At 41.4% G+C, this 26077-nt stretch overlaps 4 protein-coding genes across 8 annotated transcripts in view; 1 reads left to right on the plus strand and 3 right to left on the minus strand.

Moving 5' to 3' along the window:
* Window positions 1-2403, plus strand: part of disp1 (dispatched homolog 1 (Drosophila)) — a 61442-nt gene extending 59039 nt beyond the window's left edge. For all 5 annotated transcript variants that reach the window (XM_065963687.1, XM_020631531.3, XM_065963688.1 and 2 more), the window contains one exon: window positions 44-2403. In XM_065963687.1, coding sequence (XP_065819759.1) covers window positions 44-1864 — 1821 coding nt within the window. In that variant the 3' untranslated portion in view covers window positions 1865-2403. The remainder of the gene's footprint in view (window positions 1-43) is intronic.
* Window positions 2404-7773: 5370 nt separating this feature from the next.
* On the minus strand, window positions 7774-17403 carry tlr5a (toll-like receptor 5a). The gene is made up of 5 exons (XM_020631533.3): window positions 16049-17403; window positions 14979-15046; window positions 11158-13447; window positions 9944-10032; window positions 7774-9007 (listed from the first exon to the last, which is right to left on the minus strand). The coding sequence occupies exons 2-5, from the start codon at window positions 15024-15026 to the stop codon at window positions 8762-8764; spliced, it is 2673 nt and encodes an 890-aa protein (XP_020487189.2). The 5' UTR covers window positions 15027-15046; window positions 16049-17403; the 3' UTR covers window positions 7774-8761.
* A 126-nt stretch (window positions 17404-17529) lies between these two features.
* On the minus strand, window positions 17530-19632 carry thbd (thrombomodulin). Its single transcript, XM_020631526.3, has one exon. The coding sequence runs from the start codon at window positions 19431-19433 to the stop codon at window positions 17799-17801; it is 1635 nt and encodes a 544-aa protein (XP_020487182.2). The 5' UTR covers window positions 19434-19632; the 3' UTR covers window positions 17530-17798.
* Window positions 19633-20131: 499 nt separating this feature from the next.
* On the minus strand, window positions 20132-23625 carry LOC109982353 (thrombomodulin-like). Its single transcript, XM_020631530.3, has one exon. It carries the CDS (start codon window positions 23129-23131, stop codon window positions 21605-21607), a length of 1527 nt encoding a protein of 508 aa, XP_020487186.1. The 5' UTR covers window positions 23132-23625; the 3' UTR covers window positions 20132-21604.
* Window positions 23626-26077: the final 2452 nt, after the last annotated feature.

Consider the following 26077-nt stretch of genomic DNA (forward strand, 5'->3'; position numbering starts at 1 on the left):
GACAAATTTAAATTATTCTGTAATTTCTGTTCTTATTTTGTAGGTGGATGCCTGGATCACTGAAGAGTTGCGGAACGCCCCAGCAGGCCTCAGACACGGCTGGTTCATTAGCAACCTTGAGTTCTATGACCTTCAGGACAGCCTGTCAGATGGCACTCTGGTTGCCATGGCACTGTCAGTAGCTGTTGCATTCAGCGTCATGCTCCTTACCACCTGGAATGTCATTATCAGTCTCTACGCAATCCTCTCGATTGGCGGGACCATTTTCGTTACAGTTGGCTCTCTGGTGCTTCTGGGCTGGGAGCTCAATGTCTTGGAGTCTGTTACCATATCCGTTGCTGTAGGACTATCGGTGGACTTCGCCGTACACTATGGCGTTGCCTACCGTCTTGCCCCGGAGCCTGACCGCGAGGGAAAGGTGATTTTCTCCCTCAGCCGCATGGGCTCCGCTATTGCTATGGCGGCGCTGACCACCTTTGTTGCTGGCGCAATGATGATGCCCTCGACCGTATTGGCCTACACCCAGCTCGGCACCTTCATGATGCTGATCATGTGCATTAGCTGGGCATTTGCCACATTCTTCTTTCAGTGCATGTGTCGGTGCCTGGGACCCCAGGGGACCTGTGGCCAGATCCCCCTGCCCAAAAAGCTACAGTGTCAAATGTTCTCTGAGGTCACATCAACAAGCCCATCGCCCCAAGGGAAAGGCTCTGGGCTGGGGAAGTACCAGCTGGACAGCAGAGGTGAGGAAGTTGAGAACTATGAGTTAGAGCCGTTGGCTTCCTGTCAGAAGACTGAGGATAAACCCCTAGAGGAGCAGGAGGTGTGTGCTCAACTTTACAATGGACTCTCTCCTCACCACCACACCGCCGCTTATTCACACATAAATTACAAAAACAAAACTGAGACTGGCAGAAGTGGCCCTGAAAATGGGCTTGTAGCCACACTAAGCACACCTACTGGGTGCCAGATCTCTCAAAAACCTAACTACACATGTGGGGACCCTCCTCCTCCTGCTCACCTTCCCCAGCAGTGGACAACTTGCTCTTGTGCTCAGACTGTCAAGGACTCTCCTTCCTGTCCTCCCACTCCTCAGATCTTCCCCCTCTCAGGAAACAGCACTAGCAAGCAAAATGCAGCCCTATTATCAAACCTCAACCCAGTCTTTTCACACGTGGAGTGTCATATGCACTATGTCAATTGTCCACCTGCCCATTTTCACCACTGCTCCCAAGGAAGAGTGGTGGCCCCAAGGAAAGGAACTGCCCACAGCTGCCACCTCAGGAAGTACTGTGTCCACAATGCAAACCAGCAGGGTAGCTTAGCCAGAGAACAGCTCTCCACCACCACAGCTTCAAACCAGGACACAGACTCAGCTCCTGGCTCTGTCACTGGCTCAGAGCTTGTGGTACAAGAGGCGGATCATAGACAAGAATTGATAACCTCAAGTTCAGTTAATGGTCAAAATATAAGCACCCCGGCACCAACACAACATCAGACTCAAGGCCCCTCTCCACCACCATGCACAGAGCAAACAAACGACCATTGTTGTGGTGATAGCTGTGTGTCCACATCCACAACGACCAACAATACAACAATATCATCAGATGCTTGTTGTAAAAGTCCTGGCACCCAGGAGAAGCTCGAAAGTGTTCCTATGACACGAGACAAAAGTGCCAAAAAGTGCAAACAGAACACTGAAAGACAGCGGGCATCCTCAGTTTCTCCAAAGAAACTGTGCGGTTTTAGCAGGACGTTGAAGGTCAAGTGCAGTTCAGCTTCAGAGTTTAATGTGCCAAAAACTGAAACAAGTGTGCCTTCTACTGCAATAAAGACAAATCCCTCTTCTGAAAGCTTGTGCTGATAAAAAAAAAAAAAAGTTTTAATGAAAACTTAATCCACAATCAGAGGAAAATACACAAACACTGTCTCTGTGCAGTCAATCAAGGATGCGTTTGTTAACCAAGTGCCTCAGCGTGTTTCATAAACAGACAGACCCACTTAAAATATTCTGTTTACACCTTTCTTTTGGTTCTGCCAAGATCTTCATGTGAAAGACAAAGTGTCAAATATTATGATGCAATGCGCACTACTGTTAAAGCTGCATCAATATGGGAATTAATCGTCTTGTTACAAAGACACCTTCATGAAGAGTTGCTCATTTAAGTGTTTAGCATATCCATACAGCAGCCATTTGCACCTTTATGAAATCATGCAGTATATTGAACAATATATGTTTTCATATATGATTTCATGAACTGTCTTAAAATGTGTCACATTAAACAAGTTGATAAGTTGATGTTGACACTTTTGTGTTTCGGGGACTGAGTGTACGTGTCCTCTAGCATTCCAGCTGCAACATGCTTCAGATGTACTTTATAATTAAATGTCTTTTTATAGCCACCTGTTGTCCGCTTGTCTCATACTGTCTGCTCAACTTACATCTTTGGACAAACAGACACTTTCCGAGGTTACACTTAAATCATAACCATTTAGTCATTAACTAACAATCATTTTAAAAACGATGACTGCAGTGGGGCTTCATGGTGGTGCTAGTAGTTAGCGCTGTTGCCTCACAGCAAGAAGGTTCCTGGTCGTCTGTGTGGAGTTTGCATGTTCTCCCTGTGCATACATGGGTTCTCTACGGGTACTCCGGCTTCCTCCCACAGTCCACAGACATGCTCCATAGGTTAGTTGGTGACAGTAAAATGTGTCCTTAGGTGTGAATCTGAGCGTGCCTGGTGGTCTGTCTCTATATGTCAGCCCTGTTGTTGACTGTCAAACAGTACAAGGTGTACCCCCCTCTTACCCAATTACAGCTGGGATTGGCTTCCCAGAGACCCTGCATGGGAAAAGCTGTGTAGCTAATGGATGGATGCTCTGTATGTTATATGCCAACTGCCAAACAACCATCTTACTGTTGAGGAATGAGAGGCCTTTTGTGGCTAAAGAACCAGATATACCTCCAAAGAGTAAGTATGGACAAAAGTAAAGCTCCAATGCACTTTATTCATTCTACTATCAGAAGGCCAAATGAAAGCTATTATCGTATCTGGTAGATGTGAGTAGGTAATTGTATGCTTTCAAGATAATTTTGCTGCCATCAAGTGGCCAAAAACAAATGGCTGGTTATTTAAGTTGTGAACAGCTACCGCGGATCACCATTCCTCAGTTAGTTAGAGGTTCAGCATTTCCTCAATAACTAATAAATAAAGTTCAAATTGAACAAAACACCATGGAGCTTGGCTATGAGGTGTACACAAAGCTGGAAGTCAATCTGTCAAATGTAACATCATTTCCTTATTTTTCAACCCTCCTTCTTATAGTCCTCATAGGACCCAAGACACCTCACCTCATTCAAAGAAATACTTTCCAAACAGAATCTTCGAGGACTACATTGACGTCTCAAATGTCATCTTTATTTTGAGCCTGAGACACCCTTCACATTTTGGTTGCAGAGATTTGTTCTTCAAATACATGTTTACCTCGTCATTATATTCTGCTACTTTCTACCCAAACCTTGGTGCAGAAGAGAAGCTGGAAAATCGACTTTACCTGAAAACATTTCACTGAAGCCATGGCTGATGGTTTCAGAGAGGAGGTAGGAAAAGTACTGCTATGCTTTTCCTGGTGCTTTCCTCTAGTGCACGTCACACTTCTTAACCCAAGAACCAACTTCCACAAACAAACAAGCCCAATGAAACACATTTTCGTAAGTACACCTCCTCCACCGAGCTTGCTTGATGCTTCTGTGTTTAAGGAAATATCCTGCTTTAGCTCATAGAGATGACTTTGTGTTTGCCTACGTCCCCTCACATCCCCCGTGGTTGCCTTTATCCCCCTCCTATCAATCACTTTAGTGAAGATGAGTTCACTTTCCGCAGAGGATCCCCCCTCAGGCTTGTTTGAGCATCCCTGTAATTATATTTGTTTAAACAGAGTTCAAATATTAGCTATGGCCATAGGGAAGGGTTTATTGAATTTCCCTGCGAGGGACAATCTCAGAAGCTTGTGTGTCTTTTCTAAGTATAATCTGCTGGCCTGAAATAACTGAAGAGGCAGTAGAGCAGGAGCACTTGTTCAAAGGGGTAAACATCGCCTTCCACTTTTTTAAAATTAGATTCTGTTGGAGCCACAGGACTGGATGTAGAGCTGGTTTGCCTTGTTTCTCATTTGCACCGTGTACCATAAGGGAAAAGGTTTTTCTTTAACAGAAACCAGCTGCTCAAAATCAATCAAGACTTGATTAGCTCATTTAATTTTTCCCACTGAATATATTTTTTTTTTACATTCTCCTCACTAAAGTAATTATGTATACCTTTCTTTTTCTCATCACTACATTAGACATCTTCTGTCGGCGTATGTCTCAAGTTGGTATGCAGCAGCATGTTAGGTCTATTATCCATTTGCTGTCCTGCATCACTCAGTGTTCTCACTCAGTATGTGTGAGTGCATTTCTGCTTGTGTGTTGCACATGTTAATATCACAGGGTCACATACTGGGAAAGTATTATTTAATTTTCACATTACAACTTTTATGTCAAGTCAAGTTCTCTTGATTGTCATTTCAAGCATAATATGACTTTTTTAGATGAACTGTTGTTCCTCTTGGACCGAGATGCTAGTGTTGTAGTAGAAATCAGTCTTGGTCTCAAGACTGGTTTCGAGACCACTTTTTGAAGGTCTCAGTCTTGTCTCAGAATCAAAAGTATTTTTACTTGGTCTAGTCTCGGACTCAGACTCAAGACCACCACTGATAGGCTATTTTCCCACGTCATCACTGTGATTAGAAGTGAAACCTCTTTCTAAAACAATGAATAACTTCAATTCATTCATAGTTTCATTGATGTTTATGGTCTTGTTCTGGTGGAGTTCTCTGTGTGTTGAGGAGTCTGGTGGCTTGGGGGCTGATTATTACAGTCTTGTAGTGAGGGCCCGGGTGCTTTGGTACCTTTTTTCCAGACGGCAGGAGAGTTGTGTGAGTGGTGAGATGGTAAATGTCCTCGATGTCTATGTCATATCATCTGAAGTTGAACTCATTTCTGACTATGTAAGCTAGCCGTACCCCTAGCTCCTACTGAAATTCACACTGGTTGAAGTTTACAAACAAGGCTGCCCATAAGGGGGGATAAAGGGGAGAGCCTTCTGGGGCCCAGTCACATGGGGAGGAACATGGTGCATCTTAATTTTGAACAACAATGACCACATTTTATTTTACACTTAAATACTCACCATTAGCCGTTCCATGACCTGCACAAAGTTAGCGTGCTAGGAAAGAATAAAAGGAGGGAGCTTGATCAGGCATTTGACCCCAACAAGAACTTGATAACAAAGTTGTTTGAGTCAGCTCCAAAGGCTGATAGGAGCCAGGCAGAGGGAACTAATGTTAGCCAGGAAGCTAGCGCTAACAGTACTGATCGAATATGTTGATTTAAATCATATCCTGGGAGGGCCCATTCACTGGACTTTTCAGGGGCCCAGCCATTTCTGTGGGCGGGCATGTTTACAAGCACGGACTATTGAGAGTTCATGAAGCATACATAGCTGAACATGCTGCAGCCTCCACTTTGTTTTCTGTTCAACCAGCTACACTGTCCTCTCAAGCATGTCTTCTCTTAGTCTCATAAAGCAGTCCTATAATTTGACATGTAATTAAGAAACCAGGAATGTTCTTTGGATAAAATGGAGAGCTGAATAAATAAATTAACAGAAACAAGGAGAAAAACTGAACTTCTGAAAAATGAAGGAGTGTGATGACTAAAAACCAAATAAAAAAACATTTATGCTTTTAATGAAGTGACTGGAGAGTGAGCTAGATTCATTTAAAAGTCTGTTCATCTTTCACTGCATTCTGTTGCTCTTAGGGCTCCATATCAAAGCAGTCTAAAATAAAGGCCCTACATGTTCTATAAAAGTCATTTCTGGGTCACCAGTGGTCTGTGGTTGGTTTGTGCACCACATGTGTAGAGGCTGTGGTCCTCGAAGCGCGCGATCCGGGTTCAAATCTGACCTGTGGCTCCTTTCCTGCATGTCATTCTCTACTCTCTCCCAGATTTTGGACTATATGCTGTCCTGTCCCTCCAATAAAGTCGTGAAAAAGCCCAAAAAGCCCTGATAAAATCCCAGAAAATACAACAACTGTACAACAGGCACAGATGTGTTCATAGCACTGTGTTCAGATGGATGCACTGTTCCCAGGCTATAAGCAGAAGGAGCCTGCAGACGCTCCCAAACAGCTGCTTTATAACGACAAGGAGGATGAAGGCCAACAGGACGGAAGCTTTCCTCTGCCCAGTAGCTTCCTGTTTTCAGACAGGCTGACCTCAGTCGCACTCACTAAACAGTCCAACAAAGCCACGTGCAAAAGATGCTATCATTAGCCGTTTGTCCTGTTGAAATACAGAGTGATGTGACACCCCAACAAAAATTATGAACAGCGTCGATAGGGTGATTAATTAATTTTTTCACTGATAATTCACAGCAGAAAGGTTTCCCTGAACAAAGTATTTAAAATAATAATATTCAATAAACAAGTTATTTCACAGTGACAGGCGTGGTTTCACAGGATGCAGCAGCGCACACTTTGGAAAGCTCTGTGACATCCACAGGAAAGCTGTTTGTCTTTGGACAAGGACAACACTATTTCAGCCTAAAGAAAGAGTCTTAGAGTTTAGCGTCTTTGGCACCAAAAGTGTTAGGTTTGTTAAAAGCACGAAAAGTGGTTTGGGCTGAAATAATCATTCCTAAGTCAGTAGTAACTGATATCAGGATACTCCTCCCCGTCTGACTTCTGTTGTTTGGCATAATTAAGACCATCTTGTACATTGTTTAAAATATAACATTATACTCGATAGTGTAAAAAGTTATCAATTGTCTAAATAAAAGAAGTTTGCAAATCTGCATGTTCAACCAAGTGTGGTTGCCATGGCAGCCGATATAGCGGTAAAGTTAAAAGAAGCAAATCCAATCGAGGTCTTTGTAAACTGATGAGCACAGAGAAACAAAATCATCTCGGTTTAAAATAAGATTCAGGCGTGAGATCTCCTGTAGGTTTAATCTTTGGGATTAAATAAAGAATTGCTAACACAACTTCACCAGGAAGTACATAAAAAAATGCTTAAGCAGCTTATAAATATTTCTTAAAGGTGCACTATGGAGTCTTGGTAGTTATGGTGGGGGACACGCTACAGTGAAACCGTAACTCTCCTGGTAGCTTTTTAGCTCCAAACATTGTTCCAGGGACCCTTTTTTTTTCCTTTGAATAAAGTTTCTGTATTCAGTTCAGAAAATATAGAATAGAATTGTTTCACTTCTCCGACTTTCAAATTCCACTCCCAAATCTCCATAGTGCACCTTTAAGATAAATGTGAGATTAAGTTATTATTTTTTTTTAAATCTACATGAAGATTTTAATAGTCAGGGAACTCAAGGATCATTATACTCGTCACTTAAAGGTCATTAACCTCCTGACGATTGCTGCATGGCAGGTAAAGTAAGAATGTACTGCTTTTCTGTCATAACAATAATAATACCTTTGTGGTTTTATCGTTCATTAATAAAAACAGGAGGACAGGTTTGTTAGATTTCAAATGCTCTCATCCACTTCAGACATGTTTACCCCATTTAAGGCCAAACTCTGTGACTAGAGGAGATGGATGAACCATGAATGAAGCTTCAGACTGAGTTGTTTTAGCAACAGACTTCTGAATTTAAAGCAATTTCTTGTAATGGCTTTTTCTTCTGTAGGCTCAAATAAAACAGTCCTCTATTTTTATCAACTTTCCAGTGAGAAACAGACTCGCTAATCAGAAACAGTTTAATTCATTACCACCATAACATTTATTCAAATAATCACAATCATTTTCTTTCACTGTATGTCATTGGGTGACTGTGTGCTGTTAAAAATGATACTGAATGAATGAAACCTTTACTGCCCCTATAGGGGAATTAACCTTTTACAGAGAGCATAAAAACACAAAATATAAGAGACAAAAGACGCCAAAACCATGTACAGGACAGCACATGCAAACAGAATCATTAAAAAAATTTAAAAAAACATCTTTAAAGCATCACATTCAAGGGATTTCAAGTAGCAAGGTCGATAATGTGCAGAGTGCCAAGTTCCTCCTGTATGATCAGTGCAGCGTGGTAATGACAGATGTAACCCAGTGATAAATGTAATGCAGTATAGTTCTCAACCTTTTTTTAATCTTGTGACCCCATTTTGACTTCATAAAACTCTGACAACCCCCGACGTCCAGAACACATACAGCTGTTGGCTCAAATGAATTTGACTTCAATCATGTAATAGATTTTCTACGGTGTTGCATGTAAACATTAATTTTAGAGCACATTTAGACTTTTTCATGTGCATTATTGTGAACAGAGGAAGAGAGGCTGGGAGGACATTTCTGCACACTGGATGACAGAGATTCTGCACGTTTCTTGTTTTGGCATTGGCTATGGCTCACAGTAGTCTAGTGGAGGGGTTCCCAAACTTTTCAGCCCACGACCCCCAAAATAATGGTGCGAGAGACTGGGAACCCCCAACATCTCTGAAAGTGGTTAAAGCATTTAACATTGCATAACTGGCTTTGTTTACATTATCAACGGCATCAGCACAGCTTTTTTAACAGTGTGCTACCTTTAATACAAAATAAAAGAAGAAGAACATCTTCCTCATCCTGCTAAGCAATATAAATAATATCTTACTGGCGACACTGCAGCAGAATGGTTATCTTTGTGAATGGTACAATGAGAGTTCACATGGCAGTTTCTTCAATGCCGTCCAGCTGGACATCCTCCTGATTCTGAGGCTGGACGTCAGGCTGTGCTGCCTCGGCTTTGTCCTCTGCAAACATTTTCACCTTAGTGTCTTTGAGTATCTGTGAGACGAGTCGCTCATAAAACCACTCCAGGTCTTGAGGGTCCTCAGGCCAGGTGAGATACTCTCTCTTCTGGACGAAAGCTCTGATGGCATTGTACTTCATCAGCTGGTAGTGAGCCACCTTCATTGTTATCGTGTAAGAGCAGAGTTATGGGTCAGTACCAAAGGTCAATAAAAGTCATTCATATCTTTATATTATAAGAATTGCACAGCAGCAGTTTACTTTTCAGGCATTTTAAATCTGTATGAAGCCTGACATCTACTGACGGGGAGCGGGTACTGAATTTTAATGATGTGTTGGTCTTTGGTGCTTGTTTTCTACAGAGGGAGAATATAAAGAAGTCCAACCTTCTTATCAGCATTTCTTAAAGCAGCAGACAGCTTATGAGTAAAGCCTCCAAAGACCACATGCAGATGGGTGGCGACAGGTAGGCTATTACAAAAAAGACAAAACTAGGGAAGACTCTGGAGCATTTGGGCGCTAAGTGCATTTAGCAACTATAGAGCCTAATGTTTTTATCAGGAGTTAATTGACCTCCTGTCTGTCTGTGTGTTTGTTTCCCTGCAGGTCGCTGCTTAGCAGTGTTCTGTCCCACCTGGGCAGACCTGGCCAGTCTCTCAGGTGTAGGCTACTTAAGATCCGCAGTCAACCAGTCTCTCATCATCACCACACCGCTCCTCATCGCACCATGCTTTTGTTGTAGTTTGCATTACACACTGATTCACTGACAAACACACCTCACACGCTTTGTAAGTTGTTATTTGTGGTATCTGTTTTTACACCGTATGTTTCCCTGGTTTTTGTCAGGCCTTAAGAGCCAGGTCATGACAATGGAGATCAAAAACAGAACGAAAGGGAGATTGAATTAAGGCAAACATTTGTCAGGTGGATCATAAGAGATAATAGTGTTGTTGCTCTGTACAGTATATCTTCCACATAACAGGCAGCTTGTAGCAGCTAATGTTCACTGCCTCCAAGTCGCCAAAGGTTTTCAGTAAATATGTCGCATTCTTTTCTTATCATATCAAGAAATGAATTTAGCAGCAGAATACACACCTTCCCTACCACCAACATGATGAGGACATTTGTCAGCTCCTCCAGCATCCGGCCCTGGGCAAGAGTGAACGCCTCCAGGCACCAACCATCTAGAAAGTGGAACAATCCAGTTTGGTTAGTCTTTCATTTTACTTACTTTATTGTTTTACGATTCAGAAAGTGGTTTAGAGAAACATGATATTCAAAGAGTATTGCCTCAGTGTTGGCTTGCATTCTAGCTTTCTCTGAAACTCAGGACTGCAGTTTGTGACTTGTTTTTAAAGGACAAAGTGACTTCCTGCAGAGGCAACATTTGGACCTCTGCGCCTGGCCAAGAAATAAATCCAGGCTAGTTGATATATATATATATCTATATATATATATATACAGTATTTTATCTTGACTGCTTGAACTACTGACTCCCGGATTTGATTCATAGATAGTTCTCTTTTATTGCAAACATTAGTGTCTTTGTAAACTGTACTTTGTCTCCCTTTGTGTCTCTGTCTGTAACTGTCTTGGCCAGGTCTCCGTTGGAAAAGGACCAACCAGGTCAAATCTAACCCAGCTAGCTCTTTAATGTCAAAGACTGAGTTACCAGCAGGCATCGATGTTCCACAACACTCTAGTTTTTTGCTTCTAGCTTATTCTTTTCAGTCAATGTATACCCTGTTGAACCTGTAGCAGGACTGCTCGATTATAGTAAAATTCACAATGATGATTATTTTGATTAATATTAAGATCCTGATTAATAGACATGATTACGCATTGATTTGACAACATCTGCATCACATGCATATACAGTATATATAATATATAATACAATAAGTTAATAATGTTTTTTCAGGTAGTGGTGATGAACTCTTGTGGCCAACATATAACAACAAACACTTTTACCACACATGACAAAACCTTTGGACAAAACAAAACAAGCTCAACCCTGCATGCAGCACAGTAATCATTTAATCTCAGGTATCTTCGTGGGAAGCCAAAATTATAATTGAAATTCAAACTCGATTAATTGCCCAGCCCTAACCTGTAGCCACCAAAAGGGTTAGGTCTTGGTGTCCTGGAGTATATCAGTGCAGCAGTGGGCATCATCTAACTCCCAGTAAGGCTGAAGTGTTTTTCTCAAAAGGTCAAACAATTCCTTGTTAGTTAGAAAATATCTAAAGCTGACATAGTGTACCGGTACTCTAAACACTTGCTAAAGATAAGAGTCAGAAAAACTGTACCTTTAAGAAATTCCTTGGAGACGATGCAAACCGTCTTCCTGCTACCCCAGATGGCGTCTCTTATGTTGGACAGATGATCCTCCCCCGGCAGGAAGTCTCTGTCCTCGAAACAACAGTGTAAAATATTCTCCTCTGAAAACTGGTTGTCGAGCTTCTTCAGCAAAGCACCTTCCACCCAACCATAATCATTGTTGCTAAAGCAGAAGAAGGCATCAAACTTCACCTCACCAGCAGCTGGTATTGGTTTTGGGCCCTGGATAATCCTTCCAACAACCTTTTTGTAGATGATGAATATCTCTCCACGGAGATGGGTGTACACAATCCCGCTCAATGTGACGATGATGATGAGGAGAGCAGAGAAGACGAAGAGAGCAAATCTAAGACCTTGGATGTGCTTCTCATCGTTTTCCTCACATGGTTCGATGATCGTGAAATAATCTGGCAGTGGAAGGTTACGGAGAGCAGCTGGAAATTCACATCTGTATTCATCAATCAGACTCAAGAATGTTACATCCGTCATGTTAAGCCACTCCAGGAAACTCTCCAGATTGCAATCGCAGTGGAACCGATTTCCTGCCAGGTTTAGAAAGTCGACAGATTGGAAAGTCAAAGGGTCTGGGGAGGCTAGGAAGTTGTTTGAGAGGTGGAGACGTTTTAGGCTAACTGGAAAGACATCTGACTGAAGGTAGGTTAAGGCATTTGAGGAGAGGTCCATTTCTATGATGGAGCTGAGACGATTGAAAACCCCATGCGGGAGTGTGGCAAGTGAGTTGAAACTTAGATTTAGACCACGCAGAGTCTCAAAAGGATGAAAAAGGTCAAGGCACTCCCCTTGTGACCAAATGACCTGCAGGGAACTATCATGAAGATCGAGCACTTGCAAACTATTGTAATGAGGTACCGTTATGTTCTCACTGACTGTGCACCACTTGATGAAGTTCCCACCAAAGAAGAGCATTTGGAGATGATGGAAATGAGCTGAAATGAAATAAAAATCCTCCAAGTTTGTTAGTCTGTTTTCTGTTATGTCCACATAGGTGCTGCTCACGCCCAAATCAAGGATGCCATAAATTGAATGTAACTTATTGTCCCCTAAAAGAAGCCAACTCAAGTTTGGTAATGATGCAGGGGAACCCAGGACTTTCAACGAGTTTCCTGTTAGATATAAGGCTAGCAGGTTGGGGAGACCACTGAACGCTTTGTATCCCAATGCACCAATGTGGTTGTGAGACAAATCCAACACCCTCAGGTCTGTCAAATTGATGAACGTGTGAGAATAGATTTCTCCCAAGAGGTTGTATGAAAGGTTGAGCATTCTTAAATGTCCTTGAAGGCCATTGAAGGCATTTTTATTAATCTGGTTGACTTTGTTATTTGAAACGTCAATAATTCTTGCAGATTTTAAATGCCCAAAAACAGCCCTCTGTAAAGCAAATATAAAGTTTTTAGAAAGATCTAAAGTGTCAACGTCACTGTTAATAAGGCCTTCGAATGTGCCTTCATCTGGGTCAGGGAGGTTGTCACTTGAGAAACCTTTGCCAATGTGTCCAGAGTAGATCAAATGAGTAATTCGAGTCCCATTTATTGCTTTAAAAAATTGTCTTAATGTGTTCACACTGAACCCATTGGTAGATAAGTCAAGTTTTTTAAAAGACATCCTCCTAAAAGGGTTCCCGCATATTTCCCAGTCAAAGCCTCTGCTGTGCGTTTGATATAATTTATTGGAATCCAACTTCAGATAATCAAAGTTCTTCCCCTGGAAACCGACTAGATCTTCTTCACATAATCTGTCAATCTGATTCAATTTGAGGTTTAGATCAGTGAACTTCATGAGGCTTGAGAAGAACAGCCCTGGTCGCAGTCTCTTGATTTGGTTTCCAAAAAGATCAAGTGTCTCTAAGGACAAAAGTGGCTGCAGGTAGCTTTCAGACAGTATGGAATCTGACAGAGTGCAGCTGTCCAAAAACAGCTCTTGTAGTTTGAAGAGTCCTGCAAATGACCTGGGCTCAAGCTTGAGGCCAATATTCCCTCCGAGGACCAACTTTGTCAACTTCCTCTGCCTGAGGAAAGCGTTGTTCCTTATGATGAGCTGTACTTTTTGCATTCCAAGATCTAGTTCTTGCAGCTGGTCATAGGCTCTGAGTGAGCTGCTGTTGATCTCATTGATGTAATTCATCTCAAGGTAGAGACAGGTGATGTTGGGAGTTAAGACAGGAACCCAATAATGGTTCATCGAGGCGCAATTAGCTACAAGACCATGCATGCTGCAAGACTGATGGCATGTTGATACCTGCAGGTAGGAGGATAGCAAAAGTTGTGTTGAATAAAAAAAAGGAAATTAACGAACTGTCAAGACATTGAGAAACTTTAGTTTTTTCCAATTTGGCACAATAAAATATCCTCTTAAGCTTTTTAGACATTCTTCAAAGAAATCTTAAATATGTTTGAGAAACCATTGAAAGTTCTTCTGTTAATAAAGCAAATATTAATGATGATATGATCATAATAATTAAACTATTAAACAGACAGTTCTTTAACAAGGTTTCATTGACATATCTCATTTATTGATTTATAGAAAGTTGAAAAAAGTTCAGATTCTTCAAAGGAATAAACAAAAATAGTGCATTATATAAATGTAATTTCACACTAATGGCTATATAACAGAAATATTAATATTTTTCAAGTGCAAGATCTAAAGAAGCATAGGGAGGAGGGCCGAACAATATGGGATTTTTGGGGCTGATACAGATATCGATATTTGGGAGGAAAAAAATCTGATACCGATATATCGGCCGATATCTTTCTTAGAATTTTGTTTTATCTGTAAAAGATAGATAGATAGATTTATTGCGTTGATCCCTCAAATGCAGTTATCAAACACTTTTGGAAATGACAGTTTAACATAGACAAGATGGTCATTCAACTGGAAAGTAACTGAGTGTGGACATGCATCACTGCTTGACACTCTGGAGAGTGATGCTGGTTGTAATATAGCGCCCTCTGCTGGTGTAAGAGAACTGCTAATGTAATTCACCAATTCTCAAATGCTCTTTGACTGGTGAATAGATCTACTTATATTGTCTCATATCTGCCATAAAATTTGCCGATACCGATAGTCACTGGATACGATAATATTGGCTGATATTATCGGCTGGCTGATTAATCGGTCGGGCTCTAACAGGCAGTCCATAGTTGTTTAACGTCATATGATAAAATAGAACGACCTTGAAGAGGTGTGGGGCTGCAGAGTGTTTTCACCCAAGTTAAGAGAATTATACACATCCACTTATAAAGTAAATAATATTAAATTCATTAGTAATTGATAAATAAATTAACAAACAAAAACATGGAGAACTAAACAAACAAAAACAAAGAAAGAAAGACATAAAGAGAAATAAATAATATGATGAATAAATAAACAAAAAGATAAACAAAGTAAGAAAAAAAGACACTGACACACAAATAAGACAAAAAATAACAAATAAATAGTGTAACATATAAATAAATAATAAACAAACAATGAAATGAACAAATAAAAAGATGAATTTAAAAACAGACAACAACAAACATAAAATGAATAAATTATCATATAAATAAAACAATAACGAGAAATAAATAAGTATACTGATAAACAAACAATAATAATAAATGTTTGTATTAATTATCATAATTCTTGAATATCAAGCAATTAATGTAACCTTTAACAGGAAGGAATCTTTGAGATGTTTTAAAATGTTGATGTTGCTCTCAACTTCTTAATGTTCAGCTCATGTAAAAACAAATATGACTGAGCACTTCTTATCTTACTGTTGGAAACATACCTGAAGGTATAATCCAATGAAGGCCAACTGAAGAGCCGGCGTCCACATACTGTCCTCGTCCTGTAAGGCTTTGCAGAGACAAAGTCAAAAATGAGAGATATGATTTAGAGTGAAGGGTGCCATTGGCTGATAGTCAACTTCTCAGTGAAGGCAGAGGAAGGTCATTGTGTGTGAGCGCTGAGTAGAAACTGTTTGCTTTGGCAGGTTCAAGGTTCACTGGTGCAGCTTTGATTTGTCTTTGCTCAGTAAACAACCATCCATGTGTTATGTGAGCTTTAATTAAATTAGGATATTTATTTAGAATAAACCCTCATTTAGCTGGTTGACATTGCCTTGAACTGATAAATACACGATCTTTGTGCTGTGAGATGTCTGGGCCTTCATGATCATTAAAGGGGCATTCCTCTGATTTAATCTATGAAGTATTCAGCACTAGTTGTAGGCTAAAGCCTTCCTCCAGTGGTCCTGGGGGAGCCAGAAGATCGCATGATCATCATCACCATCGTTAAAAACAACAGAAGAGGGAGTGAGGGTATAGATAGAATAAACGTTTTAAAAGTGGGCCTATTGTGCGTGCTGCTGTGCGCAATGTTATGCTTTAACCACTTCCAGGGACAGGGGGTCCCCAGAGTCTCGCATCGTTGTTTTGGGGGTCGCGGGATGAAAAGTTTGGGAACCCCTTGTATAGGCTACAGCGACATCAGAACATGTGTCTGAGTATTTTCTTCAAACGGTTAAAACTAGCCTGACATTTGACAACCAAGTTTGAAGATGTAGCCTACATTTAGGCTACAGCTGCATGGTGGCTGCTTTGCGATGGTTGTAAATCGGGGGTTATAGGAAAAAACAGCTGACAGCGACAGACTGACACCATTTATTACACAATGCACCCGACATTTCAGACTGACACCAATTATTCGCAGTCATCGTTTGCGTAAAAAGAGAAATCACTGATCTCCTCACCGACTTTCAGAGCGCCTACAAACAAAATAAACATTAGGAGGAAACTATGAGACAACAAATAGCCTGAGCCTCAAATCAGTTTTCCTTTAAAAATGAAGATATCTTACCTTCAAACTAGAACACCCTCACAGTGTTTTCCTTTGGGCAGAGTCACCTCCTCAAACACACCTCTCCCTCTTCTCAGGGATATCACGGACAAACACCCACAGCACTGAACTGTTCATTTTCTGCTCAGAGATGAACTGTTTCAGACCTCGCTTCTTCCCCCCAATGACGAAAAACGGTCTTCCTCTTTCGAAAACGTATTTCCCAACTGGTTATGTGTTATCTTTGCTGCGGTCCCACATGTTGAAGGACTGCTACGACCTGGGACATTGTCGTGTTTCACTTGACCTGCTTTTGCTGCTGTCAGAACGACTTACTGAAAGAAAAGCAGCTGATAGACTACAAGCACACACCTACTGCTACTCCAACTATAGAGAGCTGCTGCTTACTAAGGTACTGCTACTATGCAGCTATCCATGCTAATACTAGGCTAAAGGACTACAACTGTAGACTACTACAATTATTACTGTTACGGAAAGCCGTTTGGGCATTTATTAGATATCCTTCATATCAAGCTTCAGTTTCATCAGTTCTGTCTTTGTGAGCACTTGTTTACTAGTTGATCAGAAAAGGCTTTACTAGTTTTGTGTGTGTGTGTGTGTTTTTTTTGTGTGTGTGTGTGTGTGTGTGTTTTTTGTGTGTGTGTGTGTGTGTGTGTGTGTGTGTGTGTGTGTGTGTGTGTGTACTTACCCAGGGACTGCAGATGTAATCTATCGTATCAGCCAAATCTTACAAGTGCAAAACATCTTTACATGCTCCTTGATAAAACTAAACAGTAAACTGTAGCCTATTATGCTAGTTTAGAAAAAAAGTGAATACTAAAAAGTTTAACCTGCTTATCTCTGCATGTTTTCTAGTAGACATTTAAAGTACAAACAGACTAAATGTGGTATTAAGACATCATTCCAGTCAACTGAATTACACTGCAAAGTGAATTAAAGATTAAATGAGGTGAATGTGCCAATAACTTGATTCATCAATTTCACCAGAAGTTTTCTTTAGCCTTTTTATGTATTGTCTCACTTCTTAAATTTACTTGAGAAAATATATTGTGTACTCCTATTCTCACCTCTGACCATGAGGGCATCTGTAAAGAGAGAGTGAAGGGGCCTACACATCAGTGTATGAGAGTCTATTACTAAGCTTTGTAATGGTGGGGTTATTAGTCTAACTGGGTTCATTTTCCTGTAGAGGGAAACTGTGTTGTTTCTTCTTTTAAGCAAAGTTATCCATCCCAGCTGAGCCTCTGCATATGACATGTAATTCACATTTTCCACCACATGGTGGGGCAGTCGGCCTGTGTCTGAAGTAAAATGCCTTAATGACTGGAAACATTTTTTGTGTTGTTGTATTCATGTGTTTTTAACCTCAACGTAAAGCACATTAAGCTCGCCTGTAATAAAATGTACTTCATAAACAAAATTGCTATTAGCGCTATGAAAAAAAACCCAGACAGATTCTTTACTTTAAAAATATGTGATGCTCCAAAACAAAACCGTTTATTTGTTCAGAGTGTATTACATTACGTCTGTTGTATGTGAGTTACATGTCAGGTATTATTCAGCTTGTTAATAACCTTTTCTTCTACGTTGAGAGAGTGCTGTGTTGTTTGGTATTTACACATTTGAGTTTTTATTGCTCTTCTGTAAAACATCGACATTCAAAACTGTCTTTAGAGTTCTGTTTCCGAGGCTTGACCAGCGGGCCTGCATTCACATATCTTTCTGATCCCGTGTTTTCAATGACTCTCTTTTAAACGTCACTCGAGTCGTGAGTCTCCCCCTCCGGCGCTTTGAGCGCACCGGCGCTCTCCATCTTATTTTTGCCACTGAGGATGTGATAAACAAGGAAAACCAGCAGCACTACAAACAAGACAGTGCACACTATTATCCCCACCAGACCACCCACTGTCACCCTTGAGGGTTGCCTTGTTGGATTTGGATATGTCACAGGTGGTGCTGTGGGGAGGAGGGTCGCGTATGCTCCAGAGCCCTCCGACCCTCCATCAGAGTCTGTGTCATCGTTCTTTTCGCATCTGAATTCGTTGACTAGTGTATATCCTCCATGACAAGAACAGACATAGCTGCCAAACGTATTTTTACATGTTTGATCACAATAAAAGAACTGACACTCGTCCATGTCAATGCACATCCTAACGGCTCCCCTTTCGTCAGTTATGTAACCTTCAGGGCAGAAGCACTGGAACTTGTTATTAGGGTCACACTCGGCGACACATTCCTCTTTCCCGCAGTGGCGTTTACACCTATGTGGTTCCTTTGAGTCCTCTTTGTACCCATCATAACAAGAGCAGCTGTAGCTACCATGCGTGTTGGTGCACATGTGCTCACATGGCGCGGACACGCACTCATCCTGGTCGACACACATGTCGCCAGCAGGCTTGAATCCATCCTTGCAGACGCACTGAAACCCGTCAATGCCGTCGACGCATCTAAAGTTCTCCCCGGGACACTGCCGCTCGTCCATGCAGTCGTTGAAGTCCACGCACGACATGCCGTCGTGCGCCAGCTTAAAGCCGCTGTGACAGCCGCACGTAAAAGTGTCACCCTGCTTGTAGCAGGCGTGCATGCAACCCAGGGTCAGGCACGGGTCGGGTGTGGCCTCTTCGCAGGTGACTTTGTTTGCGGTGTTGACGATTTGTCCCGGCTGGCAGTAACACGAGGGTACATTTTGGGGGTTCATTAAGCATTTGTACTCACACCCTCCTTCCGTTATCTCGCAATTCCACGGCGCCTGCAGCCACTGTTCGGAGACGCAGACGTATTTGGTCTCAGCTGGCATCCGAATAGCGATGCTGCCCGGGGGCAACGACAACAAATCCTCGCCCTGAAACCCCAAAGTGGTCATGTACATGACAGACTCGCCCACTGCAGCTGCGAGACTTTTGCACGGCTCTTTGATGCCGTGCTCACAGAGAAACCCTTCTCTGTGTTCCTCGCATGGTTCCTGGATCCATTTAAAGTCATCCTCCCGGGAAACTGAGACACAGCGACGAGAAGAGCAGCTGCTGTCAAAACCCGGCACCCAGTTGAAAAAGTCACTTTCGCTGTCTTTGGTCACCCACTGGAAACCTTTAAGATCCGCAGCAACGTCTGGACAGCCGGTCGGTAGATTCAAACCAATCCAGTACCGCCCCGTGAAGTTCCCCAACAAGATGAAAAGTACATCATGGGATACAGACGAACGCACTGTCATCAAGTGTCCGCTAAGATCTCTGCACTGTTTCTGTGCGGTCGAGTAATCGCCTACATCTCGAAACACAGTGAAACATTGGTTTCCGATGCAGTAACCGCTATTTGGCTCCATTGCACTGTTTTTTCCCACCAGAAGAGTCAACAAGATAACAAAAAGTCCAGTTACATCCACCATGTTTGAACCTTGGCTGTGTCCACTCAAGTTCTTGCGCGTTCAAACAGTCTAAAGGCTTGTTTGTTTGAGAGAATCTTGTGCTCGCATTTATAATCCCCAAGTTCCATGTTAGTGCCCCGGCAAAGGAAGGAAGTCGTTCTTAATCTGCCTGCTGCTCACTGTCTCCTCACAAACTTTCTGCTGGCCCCGAGTACCAAATTCCTCAATTACGCACGGTCTTTACGCAAGTACGCACGGGGCCACGCGCACGCAAGGGAGCGTGTACCCGACGCCCCCTTGTGCAGAAGCCCCTCCCAAGTCCAGTCTCCACAAAATGTCAGTCCAATCTATTCGTTGAGACTCTCGATCAGACTTTACGCCCAATTTTCATTGAAAACAGTGAGAGTTAAAAAGCGTAATTAGAATGATACTTTCCATCACTCTGTCACTTGTTCAGGACATTTCTCCGCGAAACGAAGCGTCACAGTGTTTCCAAACTATGACGAATTAGAAGGAGGTTAAGACAATTGTAGTTTTCATCTGAGAAAAGAGCAGCCGAGAAACACATACATAGATAGATTAAGAGGAAAAACAAGATAATCATCTTGTGTGATCATTGTGTATTATATATATATGTATTTGGATCTATACTATCTCAAAGACAACATTGTAGAGTAAATGATATGGCATGCAGAGAAAGTAGAACACAGGCACAGTGCAAACATCGTTTTTGTGTTTATTTGCTTAATAAAGTCTTCATTTTGTCTTCCCCATATCTGCATATTTACATTTATCTATATTCATACTTTAAAGATGACCAAGGCGGCACAGTTGCATTAATACATTTTTTGCCTCTATAATGGTGATACTTACTCCAGTGTTGCACCTACACATATATGTGGAGCACCAGCTTATTGTCTAAATAAAAAAAAACAGCAGTTTGAATCTAAATTCACCAGCATTGCAGGAACAGTGTAAAGTGAACAGGAGAGTTAATCCATAGTGGCATTTGATCATTCAATTGTGACATATTTACAGACAAAACTTCAGACATGTAGCAGCTGAGTTAATCAGAATAAGGTGCAAATGAGGTTGTTTTATATATGTGGACTATAGCCGCAGCATCTGGGCTCACAGTCTACAGTTATATGAAAAACATTCCACCACATGCACATGTCTGTGGTCTCAATCGATATTACACTGTAGCCCCTCAGGATTAAAAGTGAACATAGAAATATGAACTTCCATTACATGTGAAATATTCTGATGCACATAAATTGATGAATAACTCTTTTGTTTGATCAAATTCACAGTCTATACTGTAGGGTGGTAGAATTGATTGTGCTTCTGGGTAAAGCCCTGCAGAGTCACGATTTAATGTTTGGGGAACTGAATGGACTTTACCAACATCTTTAGATTTACAAAGAAACTACACGTTGAAAAGGTCAGAATATGGATTTGTAATAGATAAGAAACCAGACAGGACTATGAATTTGAAAAAACTTGAATATGTCAGTAAAGCTTAAATATGCTTTTAATGACTTAATGTGCATCAGAATTAGGTCCAAAGGCAACAAATATATATCTCAAATCTAACAGGTGCTTTAAAAAATAAGACATTGGGGACAGTGCGTGGACCCCATGTGCGGAGGCTGTGGTCCGCACATGAAGACCCAAAAGCCCCCAAAACAAACCTTAAAAAAAACACATTGTGTCTAAATTCATGATCCAATGCAAAACAACTTAACATATTTTATGATCCAATGTTTGCCACAGTGCGACATTGAGCCTGTGTCTCAACAGAGCACTAAGAAACAGTTTGCATTTGACTAGTGAGATTTGCATTCTTTTGGATGTTTTTTGTGTCATTTTACAAACATAACATTTAAAGATGCACAAAGCAGTTCACAAATACAGTAAGTCTGTTATGACAAAGATGTGACATGTAACATTATGAACAATACAAATGTCATGTGGAGACCAAGGCAAATGAAAGAAATAGTGTCCAGTACAGTGTGATACAGTGTTATTAGACAGCGACTACACTTAAACAGTGGCAGTAAACAATCTTCTCATTCTTATGTCACTGATGAAATAAAAAAGGTTTAGTGTCATTGCAAACCTGACATGTCAGTGAGGTCCTAAAAAGCATTGCACTTACAGTTTTTAAGGACTCTCAGTTTTTTCACTGGTCAGTCAAAAGATAACCTCTTATAGGTTTCTGTGGTCACCTGCTGCAGGTAGAAAATATCAATGTCATGGTGTTTGAAGGAGGAAAGCTGAAATTTGCCACAGCGTTTCAACATGTTTCGGACCAGAAAACACAGAAGCACTGCAAGCAGAACCACGAATACTGTGATACTCAGGACGCTGCCAGTCTTGATGTAAGAGGGGACTACGGCTGGCTGTGCGCTCTCGGGTGTGGGGTACAGGGAGGTCGAGCCTGATTCATCATCGCCCTTCTCCTTCTGTTTAACACATTTGTACTCCTTGTACAGCTCGTACCCCGGGTCACACGAACATTTGTAGCCACCAAATGAATTTGAACATGTGTGATCACAGTGTCTCTTGTTCTCACATTCATTAATGTCCGTGCAATAGGCTGTGCCATTGACCGTATCTGAAATGTAACCAAGAGGGCAGGAACACTGAATTTTCCCATCATTAGTAATGCATTTGGCTAGACAAGCTCTCTCTGTGCAGTGCTGCTCACACTTTGTGGGGTCTGTGGCTGACACTTTATATCCCGGCAGGCATACACACTGGTAAACCCCTCTGTAGTTCTCACACCTATGTTCACACTTCATACAGATTGTACTGTCGACACACACGCCCTCTTCCTCATGGAAGTCTCCTTTGCACCTGCAACGAAACCCTTCCTGAGTGTCCTCACACTCTTTATTCTCACCTGTGCAAGGGTTCTCCTCTGTGCACTCGTCCACAGCCACACGGCTCCTCCCGTCTTTGTCGCACTTACACACCTGTGTGCCACCCTCCTTTTGGCATTCATGCTCGCATTCGGTGTCAGGATCCTTGGTGCAGGTGATGTTGTTAGAGTTGAGACTTTGCCCTGCGGGACAGATGCAGGAGCGTGTTGTAGAATTGCAGTTGTGGTCACACCCACCCATCATCACCTCACAATTCCATGGAGCTTTTAACCAGCCACTTGAGAAACACACATACTTGGAGTCTGGAAATATGCTGCCGACCTTTTCTGCCACAGCGATGGTTCCTGGTGGAAATGTTTCTGAATTTTTTACCTTGAAGCCCATATACGTGTCGTAGGTCACCTGTGCGCCCCCACCTGTCGGCAACTTACCGCAGGGCTCGTCGAATGCAAACTGGCACAGAAACCCGTCAAGCCTTTTTTGACACGGCTCCAACAGTACCTCGAGTTTCCGACCCACCACCACTGAAATGGAAGAGCAATTTTTGAGACCTGCCTCCTCTGCTCTCTCGCTGGTGCCGTGCACTTCCAGCCAGTATTGGCCGCTAATCCCACCTACTATGCTGTTCAATATCACTTCGCTTGCCGAGCTGTAAACGAATAACTCTCCACTCGGCTCTTTGCAGCGGCTGCGCGCACCTTTGAAGTCTCTGGGCTCCTGGAAAACCGCATGACATGTTTTCCCCGCGCAATGTCCTCGCTGGGAGTGAACTGTTTCCTCAAGCCAAAACAGTAAAAGCACGCAAATAAGTGCACTTGTTGTTGGTACCATGATGTCGATGTTAGAAGAGCTTGTGGTGGTATAAATCTGTCTGTTCGACGATCAGAAGTTGGTAGAGTGACTGAAAGCGCAACATGCTCCTCATTTATAAAAGCCTCCTACTGTAATGTTTTTTTAAAGTCGGACCAGGAGAGGAAGGAAGTTGTGTTCGGGCCAGTAGTTAAGCCCCGGCCTGATTGCTCAACCCCTCCGCTGTCCGAAATCCTTATCTCAAAAAAAAAGAGAAAGGTGGAAAAGAAGAAAAAGGTCCATGATAACACAAATATACTCAGAATACAAGCGCACATACATTCATTTTTTTAATTTAACTTTGATGAGAGTTGATAAAATTAGGCTATACGAATCCTAATCCTGCCCATTATGTAGCTCATCCGTTTCTCATTGAAGATAACAGCCTACTCCTTTTGAATTTAGAGCCCTTTGAGGCGACCAAATAGTGTAGATATTTAAAATCAAAACCTCATGTCATATTTTGGGAAAAGAAAATGCATCACAATGAGTTTACTGGTTTAATAAATAATAATAATAATAATAATAATAATAATAATAATAATAATAATAATGAGCCAAATAGCCTATAGAATTGAATATATAATTTTTAAACTCTGGTAATCATTTTTAAAGCTTGTAGAGGGTCAGCACAAAATTACATTGCTGATGGCTGTGGCTCAGAGTCTGTCGTCTCTTTACCAGAGGGTCGGGGGGTTCGATCCCCAGCTCCTGCAGCTACATGTCCGATGTGTCGTTGGGCAAGACACTTAACCCCAAGTTGCTCCCGCTGCTTCGCCTGCGATGTATTAATGTGTTTGAATGGGATGAGTTACTTCTAATGGTCTATTTACATATCACTGGTCACTTTTAAAACTCGCTTTTTATTTGATTTATTGTTGTTTTATTACGATGTGGTGAATGTTCAGTAGCATTTCTCATCAACGGTTGGCTTTTAAATATATGTAAAATGTGCTTTGTGACCTGTTTTGAAAAGTGCTATACAAATAAAGGTATTATTATTATTGCTCATTCTGTCATTTACAATATTTCTGTTGTTTTGTAGCCCTCACATTAGGCACAGCATTACAAAAAAAATCTTTTCACACTTTCTTATAATAAAACAATTATGAAACTTTAACCTGCCCCAATTGAACACAGTTTGATCCAACCGAGTGATCTGATTGGACGAGAGGCTTTCCATGAGTGCTGATAATCTCAATGGGACCTTTTCACTTTATGTATCACTGCACCTCCACCAAGTGCTCAGAATACTATGATTTCAATGATTAGTAACTTTGATATCTGCTAACTACTATATGCTGTTTATCTGTGTATCTGTTGCATAAAAGCAGCAATACTGAGATCATGATGATGGATTGAATATCTGTACTGCTGCACTGTTAAAGACACTAGGCCTGGTCTCAGTACCTACAACCAAATCACAGCAGTGCTAGTTTTAACACATCCCCCCCTCTTGTTACATGTGTTACATTACTTACGTAAATGGATGGGTTGATTTAATGAAGTGAGGTTGTATTTGTTACTTATCATCTGACATTTGTTAGCTGTTTAATAAGCAACTTTTGTAAAAGTATAGTTTTTTTTCTTCAAAACTTGTTCTTGTTCCAACAGAAATACAAGAATTCTTATTTATAGACCCCTTCTTCTGATTGCATTTCATTTCACATATCTACCTCTTAACTCTCAATTGTCTTCAGTAGCATCAAGGTCCTAGAGGAACAAAAGTTCATCTCATTGTGCATTCTGTGTATGGTTGAAATGGCAATAAAGAGAACCTGAACTTGAACTGAGTCTTAATTCCAGGAGTTTTAATGGTAACATGATGCTCTTCCTTTTGCATTGTAGGCAAACGAATAGAAAACCACAAAACTGTTTCAATTATTTTTGGTGACCATCGAGAATAAATAACCAAGATTTAAAATCCACATTACTTAAAAAAAGCTTGACTGAGAGACACTGACTCATGGATTCGGAAGTTGGACAACCTCCCTTGCGTAACAACAATAACTGTTTGGGTATGGAGACTACTGTCTGTTGTGTGGACATCCTCAATCAGTCATCATCCTTTAAACTAGTCATCATCCGACTCTCTCTCTTTAAGATTAGAGAGGCAGGCAAAGGAGAGGGAAATCCTTCCACATTCATAAGGGTGTGTATGGGGAGGGGGGGCATCTATAGATGGATAGGAAGTGAACCAAATTAGCGCATAAAGGAGTTACACCTTATTCTATTTGGAGACTTACCGTATTACTATGCTTTGAGTCATTTACACATCAAGAAACAATCCACAGCTAATATGCTCCATGCTATTTCATTGCTTCCTTATTCCACTCATGAAAGAGGTGTGGTTGGAATGGGGTGGAGGGGATGTGACTGAGGCGTACAAGGAAGGGATCCTTTGTTCATGCTGGTCAAACTAAATAATCATTGGATCATTGTCGTTTATTTAAATTAGTGACTGTTCAAGTTTCGGACTTTAGCCAAGACACAGAAAGGACGCCAGCGTGGATTCAATCTAACACAGTGACACACACTTCTGTGTAATCTTAACAAAAACTCAGCAGGAACCAGGCTTATCAGTCTTCAATAATATTTTCTCTGATCTATCTTTAATGCCCACATTGAGTTTATCCAGGGAACATTCAAGGCAAGTCTGCAGACAGTTCCCTTTCTCCCATATAAAGTCACTGGTTTATTGTGTTTTCACAGTAAATCATGCATTGTAGTTACTCTGACAAGGTTTGGTGGCAGTGTCACTAACAACAACACAGTATTGTTTTCAGATCAGCATTTTTTTGTGCATATATCAGTTTAAACTTGTTATAGTAGCTTCACCATGACTGATCTCTGAATGCCTGAGTATTATTCTGCTCCCCTTTAAAAGAGTAAATACACCCACATAATGATCAAATGTTAAGGTCAGTG

The sequence above is a fragment of the Labrus bergylta genome, chromosome 15, assembly GCF_963930695.1.
Source record: "Labrus bergylta chromosome 15, fLabBer1.1, whole genome shotgun sequence".
Lineage (NCBI taxonomy): Eukaryota > Metazoa > Chordata > Actinopteri > Labriformes > Labridae > Labrus > Labrus bergylta.

Bases quoted from the DNA above. Each gene is read 5' to 3' on its own strand.
- tlr5a (XM_020631533.3), bottom strand. From the start codon at position 15,026: ATGTGGACGCCGGCTCTTCAGTTGGCCTTCATTGGATTATACCTTCAG. The intron at 13,448-14,978 runs GTATGTTTCCAA...TCCTACCTGCAG, and splicing joins TCATTGGATTATACCTTCAG to GTATCAACATGCCATCAGTC. The intron at 9,008-9,943 runs GTGTGTATTCTG...ATAACAATGAAG, and splicing joins TCATGTTGGTGGTAGGGAAG to GTGGCTCACTACCAGCTGAT.
- thbd (XM_020631526.3), bottom strand. From the start codon at position 19,433: ATGGTGGATGTAACTGGACTTTTTGTTATCTTGTTGACTCTTCTGGTG.
- LOC109982353 (XM_020631530.3), bottom strand. From the start codon at position 23,131: ATGGTACCAACAACAAGTGCACTTATTTGCGTGCTTTTACTGTTTTGG.